Below are 6,875 nucleotides of genomic sequence, written 5' to 3'. Positions count from 1 at the left end.
CTAGGATTCCAAGAACCCAAGAGGTACAAGCTCCGGGTATAAGAACCCGAGAGAAATCACCCACAAACTCTCACTTCACCGAATCTCCATAGAGAACTCAAACCAATTCATATTATGCAATGGCAAGAACGCAAGTTGTCAAATCCTTCACTCCAAAATTCCACCAAAGCTACAAAAGTTTATGGGGAAATAAGCGAGGAAGAACCAAGAAGAAAATCCACAAAAGATTCCAAAATCTTCTCCTAGTAAGTTCCCCTTACCAAGAGAAGATTTTGACTGGTGGGTAGTAGATCTAGATCTTCTCTCTTTTCCTTCAAAAAGATTCAAGAATTATGGGAAGAATCAAAAGATTGGGTAAGATCTTTAAAAATATTTAAGAATTAATGGAGGAGAGAGAATAAGAAATAGTTAGAGACAATAGGGAAAAGGGGGCCTTAAATATGTCACCACAAAATCTGGACATTATATCTAGATTCCCGATGGTACTACCCTCGAGCAAGTGGTAGTACTGCTCTAGTCGTTAATATTAGTCCTTATCAACGAGTGCGGCTCACTAAACGATATTACTGGTACTGTGCCAGTTGAGGTATCGCCGCTCGTTTATGTGAGTTATGTGTCCCAGGTGATACCTGAGCGGTACCGAGCCGTGAACTTCTGCGACCGCGTGAGCGGTACCTCAGCGGCACCATGACATGTACTAGACACATAGAACAAAATAGGTCACGCCACTGGATGCACTGGCAGGGCTGGACCGGACCGCCAGTCTAACCAAATAAATAGTAAGATCTAATTAAATATGGTGCTGATTTGGATAGGCCCGCTGGAAATGCTCTTAAAGTAGTGTATAGTACAGTACAATACGGTACAATACACAGTTGGCAAGTGCGGACCACGGCGCGCTTGGTGGGCGCACTCGTGTTCGTGCCCGCTACGAAAGCTAGTTCATACACAGCCGGGATAAGCATAAAACGTCAGGTTAAATACCTTTTCCATGGCAATAGTCATCCATATTCCGGGGCTCCAGCTAAGTGTCCACGCCGCCGCACCTCCATCTCTTCCCCACCCCCTAAACCCCCGCGCGCCGCCTCCGACCGCCATGGCGTCCGCCCCCGCTAAACCCTACTGCTGCTCCTCCCTGAACCCCGCCGCCTCCGCCCCGCTCCCCAGGCGCGCCGCCCTCTCCCCCTTCCCCGCCGCCAAGCCCCGCCGCCTCTCCCATGGCCTCTCCGCCGCCGCCGCCGCGAACCCTAGGCCCCCCCGCGCCGCCGTCCGCGCCTGCCTGGCGGCGGCGCCGCGGCGGCCGGAATACGTCCCGGACCGCATCGACGACCCCAACTACGTGCGCATCTTCGACACCACGCTCCGCGACGGGGAGCAGTCCCCGGGCGCCACCATGACCAGCGCCGAGAAGCTCGTCGTCGCGCGCCAGCTCGCCCGCCTCGGCGTCGACATCATCGAGGCCGGCTTCCCGGCCTCCTCGCCCGACGACCTCGACGCCGTGCGCTCCATCGCCATCGAGGTCGGGAACACCCCCGTCGGGGACGACGCCCACGTCCCCGTCATCTGCGGCCTCTCGCGCTGCAACAAGAGGGACATCGACGCCGCCTGGGAGGCCGTGCGCCACGCGCGCAAGCCGCGCATCCACACCTTCATCGCCACCAGCGAGATCCACATGCAGCACAAGCTCAGGAAGACGCCCGACCAGGTGGTGGCCATCGCAAAGGAGATGGTGGCATATGCCCGCAGTCTTGGATGCCCCGATGTTGAGTTCAGCCCAGAGGACGCCGGCAGGTACAACTCAAACTTCTCCTCTCTTTTAAAAATAATTACTACTAAGTGCCAATACGGTTGATCTGTAGGCCCAATTCGTTTAAATTATATTACTATAAAATAAAATAGGCCTGACAATCTGGTTCTAAACTGCCATTTCACCTATCTTGTGTTCTCAAAGTTAACTATTATTAGAGTTGGATTTGAAGCAAGTTCAGTACATACTTACTGTCAAGTACTGATGAAGTTGCCGTGGTTCAGAAAGTTGTATATTATATCTTCAATAGCTTAACTCTTATGTTGTTTTAAGAGAAGATGCCTTGCAATATCTTGTTTCTGGAAGTTTTATGGGCAAATCAAGAAAGGGTGGATACCCAAATATTCCGGCCATGTTGAACTTCACATTTTTACAATGTGTATCTGTGTATTTCAATTATATTTTGGCTTGGCAGTGTTGTTTGCAAAAGGATTACCAAAGTTTTAAGTTGCTTGTGTCTTTCTTCAGTTTTATAATCGTATTTACAAACAAGCATAAGGCTGTGGCATGATAGGTTTCCCTTTGTCATCCAGGTCAAACAGGGAGTTCCTCTATCATATTCTGGAGGAAGTAATAAAAGCTGGAGCAACAACTCTCAACATCCCAGACACTGTTGGATACACCCTTCCTCACGAATTCGGGAAACTAATTGCAGACATAAAAGCTAACACCCCTGGAATTGAAAATGCAATTATTTCTACTCATTGCCAAAACGATCTTGGTCTTGCCAGTGCCAACACTTTAGCGGTAATTCATTTTTCTGTGTTCTACATTTTTTATCTATTATATTGGGTCTAATCATGTTACTAATTTGGCTTAGCTTTAGGGTGCTGATGCAGGGGCACGACAGTTGGAGGTGACTATCAATGGTATCGGTGAAAGAGCTGGAAATGCTTCCTTGGAGGAGGTGAGCTTGTAATTGTATATTTCCTGCGCATTACTTACAATTTATCCTATTTATTGGGTAGTGGAAAGACATGGATGTGGCTTGACTACTTGCTACATGTATAATATTTTTTTACCCTCTTCAGGTTGTCATGGCGATAAAATGTCGCCGAGAACTCTTAGATGGCCTATATACTGGAATTAATTCCCAACATATCACTATGACAAGCAAAATGGTATATATTGGTGTCTCTTGTACTGTTCCATTTTTGTTCTTTTGTCCTTGTAAAAGGCAACTTTGACTCGTGTGCAAAATTCTGTAACTATTCTAGGTACAAGAGCACAGTGGACTTCATGTGCAGCCGCATAAAGCTATTGTTGGTGCCAATGCCTTTGCTCATGAAAGTGGAATTCATCAGGTACCTGAATTTGCAGTCTCTTTTATCAGCATTACTGATCAAGTTTTCAATTGGCCATTTAATAGAAATGGTTAGTTTTCCTTTTCATGGTATGGCACATTCTGTCTTTGCTCGCTCTCCTTTCTCAGTTACCATGTACACATTATCGCTGTGCTAATTTTGATCCACTGATACATGTTCTCATTAGTATGTTTTTTACCTTTTCCGTATTAAGCATTCTATAATAGAACCACCAACTTCAGTGCACTTTTTGTTTGTGTTTTGCAGGATGGGATGCTTAAATTCAAAGGAACTTATGAAATAATATCGCCTGATGATATTGGTTTAACACGTGCAAATGAGTTTGGCATTGTTCTTGGGAAGCTCAGGTACCATGCAAATACATCTTTGCGCCTTAGTTGGCGGTCTGCAAAAGTTCTGTGTGATGCACCTCTTGTGTATTGTTCTTCTCTCTTTTGAACTTCTGTTAACTTGGTAGGGTTTATGACTATGTCTTCCAACTAGCAAACCCCACATGCTTAGATTTTGAGTATACACAACATATATTTTTTTATGAAAATGCCACATTATTATGGTTCAACAAAATACCCCACCCTGTTCAATGACACAAGGCATGGAACATTTGTGTCAAAGTGCTAACAAATATGGCATTCTGTCAAATACTCAATTATTTTCACATAATATGAGTATCTTGGAGAGATGTGCATGTAGCGTCATAGCACAATCGGTCATCAAGGGTGCTATGTACACCATTGCACTCTTCTTTGGTAACAACCTAAATAACTTAGTTATTCAAGCTCAACCTGGACCATTTGACATGCAGGAAACTTTTACTTAAATGTATTATTATTTACCTAGCACTATTTAAGGGTGCTATGTACACCATTGCACTCTTCTTTGGTAACAACCTAAGTAACTTAGTTATTCAAGCTCAACCTGGACCATTTGACATGTAAGAAACTTTTACTTAAATGTGTTCTTATTTACCTAGCACTGTTTATCATTTGTACCCTTCTAAATTAGGTTAGCTTGATCCTGCTTGAGTACATTCAGATAAACATACAATAGTTTTCTGAACCATAATTGCTGTTTGTGGCCTTTTTTTTTCAGTGGAAGGCATGCTGTCAGAACTAAACTAGTGGAGGTATTGCTAAGATTATTTGATCTTGTTTGTAGTTACTGCAGCGCAATAGGATTTCTTTTTTAGTTATTCTTACCAAATGATATTCTTGCCGTACAAACATGTAGCTTGGATATGAAATCAACGACAAGGAATTTGAGGATTTCTTTAAACGCTACAAAGAGGTTGCAGAGAAAAAAAAGGTGATACTTTTCTCCGTGTATGTTTTTTTTTGAAACAAGAGCTCTGTATATGTTTTCACTGAACCATTATAAGTTTTTTTTATATATATCTCAGCAGGAGATTCTGTTCTGCATGCAATGTTTTTCCCTAATATTTACCTGGAACTTCAAACACCCACCCTGCATGGAAGTTAATCTAGTTTCTCTTTTGTAGCGTGTAACTGATGAAGACATCGAAGCTTTATTATCAGATGAGATATTTCAGCCTAAGGTTATTTGGTCCCTTGGTGATGTACAGGTATTTTCAGGCTGCAACCAAATCCTATTTGTTTTATGGTAATCAACTATTACTTTACTGTTGCTCATCACCTTTACAGGCAACATGTGGAACACTTGGTTTATCTACAGCAACCGTCAAACTGATAGGTCTAGACGGAGAGGAGAAGATAGGATGTTCAGTTGGAACAGGCCCAGTTGATGCAGCTTACAAAGCTATTGATCAAATAATACAGGTTTGCTGTTGCTTTATTCTTCCTTTTGCTTGCTGTAATGAACTAGTTTCTTCTTTTACTTTTATAGGCAACTAGTATAGATTTTCCATTGTGAAGAAGAATAACTTATGCCCATGATGCAGCTTATTGGCATCGTTACAATATTGAAATTCACGCTGGAATGTGATTTTGTACCATGATTGGCATGCAGTGTCTATCCTTACAACTATCTTCAACAGAATGGATACCCTAATCTTTTGTTTAAGATGATTTACCTATATCTGTGGCTTGTAAACTATTGGGGTTAGGGCGGTAGGCTTAGAATTTTGTTGGTTAGGCATAGTATATTTTTTGGTTGGCAGCTCAAGAAAGAATTGAATATCAGTTGTGCTAGTTGTAGGTCCATTTTAATGCAGTGGTGCTGTTGAAAAGTTCCACTGGTAAGAGAAAAATACACATTTTCTGCTTTGCTTGAAAACTAGAGCAACTTACAACCTGTGTTGGTCATGTTAACCTAAAAATAACATGTATCAACTAGCTTTCATTGCAAGCATTCTTATTATGTGAACTATCATCTAATACACCACGCAAGGTATATTTGCTGGAGGCTGCATGTTTCTTATTATGTTCACGGATTATCATTTGATTATAAATTACCTTACAATCCGCAGATTCCGACTGTTCTTAAGGAATATGGCATGACTTCTGTCACAGAAGGCATTGATGCAATTGCAACTACTCGAGTACTCATCACTAGAGATGTCACCGGTGATGAACATAGTGCATCCGGTTACTCCAGTCGTTCCTTCAGGTATAGTCCTATAAATAATCTCTCGCTCTCCGAGGGGTTCCTTTCCATCTTTCTTGTAATCTCTCGCTCTCCGAGGGGTTCCTTTCCATCTTTCTTGTCCCTACTATCTATTGTTTTGCATTCCTTTTTGACTCCTTACAAACTAATCTCTGTGTCTGTTCACTTCAGTGGGAGCGGTGCAGCTATGGACGTTGTTGTGTCCAGTGTCCGAGCTTACCTCAGTGCCCTGAACAAGATGTCCAGTTTTATTGGTGCAGTAAATGCCAGCAGCGAAGCACAGGAAAGCATAAGTGTGAAGACCTCAGAATGAGCGTCGACATTCCTTTTCTTTATCTCATCTCGGAGCAAGGTGGAAGGCCTGGCGAGAAGTGTTTGAAGTCCTGCATTCCATGTTACTAGTAAAGTGTTGGTTCGTGTTATAGAAACTGGGTATTCCAATTGGTGTGCATCCGAAGGTTGTTTGCTCTCCTTGGTGGATTGAACTTTACCCTGAACAATCAGCAATGTTAGAGCATATAATATCCAGTGTATGACTTTACAACCATACTCCCAACAAGTCAGATAATAAATGATTTCCTGGACATAACACCGTCTCAAATCTTATCATGTTTAAGTTTCTGGGCAAATTGTCAAAATGCAGTGTTATGGACGAAAATGTTGGAAAATATACTACTCGCTCGTCACTGATGTCTTAGATTTGTCTAAATTTAAATGTATCTCTACACTAAACAATGTATACATACATCCAAATTTAAATTTAGAGGTAGTAGGTTAATTGGATAAACGTTATTGTGGTAGGCTCCACCTCAATCAGGGTTGACTGCATCCACTTGCTCATGATTTGTGAGCCATATATGTTGACTGCGAAGGACGATCGGGTTACGCAGTTCCTTCCTTCTTCCTCACTTGGCAGGGCATTTCCAACCTAGAATTGTAGCGATGATGATGGGCGTGGTGACGGTGGAAGCTGGCGATTCAGGCTGGGTCAAGCACTCGGTTCCTGCGCTCCATCCCCACCTTGTGACCGGAGAGAAGCTCCACGGCATCCTCCCTGCCCTTGGCGGCAGAAAGTGTAGGATGGCAGGGGCGGACGGTGGCAAGCATGACGGCGGCAAACATTAGCGAGCCTGGGGCCAGCCAGCACCTCATTCACGCATGCC

General features: G+C 43.3%; 1 protein-coding gene across 1 annotated transcript; it reads left to right on the top strand.

Annotated features, from left to right (window-relative positions):
- The first annotated feature begins 1,001 nt into the window (after positions 1 to 1,001).
- LOC127302660 (2-isopropylmalate synthase A) lies at positions 1,002 to 6,301 on the top strand. Its single transcript, XM_051333189.2, has 12 exons — positions 1,002 to 1,791; positions 2,341 to 2,554; positions 2,634 to 2,714; positions 2,839 to 2,928; positions 3,025 to 3,111; positions 3,379 to 3,479; positions 4,222 to 4,255; positions 4,360 to 4,434; positions 4,628 to 4,711; positions 4,791 to 4,925; positions 5,576 to 5,715; positions 5,884 to 6,301. The coding sequence occupies exons 1-12, from the start codon at positions 1,097 to 1,099 to the stop codon at positions 6,023 to 6,025; spliced, it is 1,878 nt and encodes a 625-aa protein (XP_051189149.1). The 5' UTR covers positions 1,002 to 1,096; the 3' UTR covers positions 6,026 to 6,301.
- Positions 6,302 to 6,875: the final 574 nt, after the last annotated feature.

The sequence above is a fragment of the Lolium perenne genome, chromosome 5 (assembly GCF_019359855.2).
Source record: "Lolium perenne isolate Kyuss_39 chromosome 5, Kyuss_2.0, whole genome shotgun sequence".
NCBI lineage: Eukaryota > Viridiplantae > Streptophyta > Magnoliopsida > Poales > Poaceae > Lolium > Lolium perenne.
This window is presented reverse-complemented; position numbering and strand designations above follow the sequence as displayed.

What these genes read in the sequence shown, in the direction of transcription:
- LOC127302660 (XM_051333189.2), top strand. Translation starts at nt 1,097, where the DNA reads ATGGCGTCCGCCCCCGCTAAACCCTACTGCTGCTCCTCCCTGAACCCC. An exon ending in ATGAAAGTGGAATTCATCAG is followed by an intron (nt 3,112 to 3,378) that starts GTACCTGAATTT and finishes TGTGTTTTGCAG; the next exon opens with GATGGGATGCTTAAATTCAA. An exon ending in ATTGTTCTTGGGAAGCTCAG is followed by an intron (nt 3,480 to 4,221) that starts GTACCATGCAAA and finishes TTTTTTTTTCAG; the next exon opens with TGGAAGGCATGCTGTCAGAA.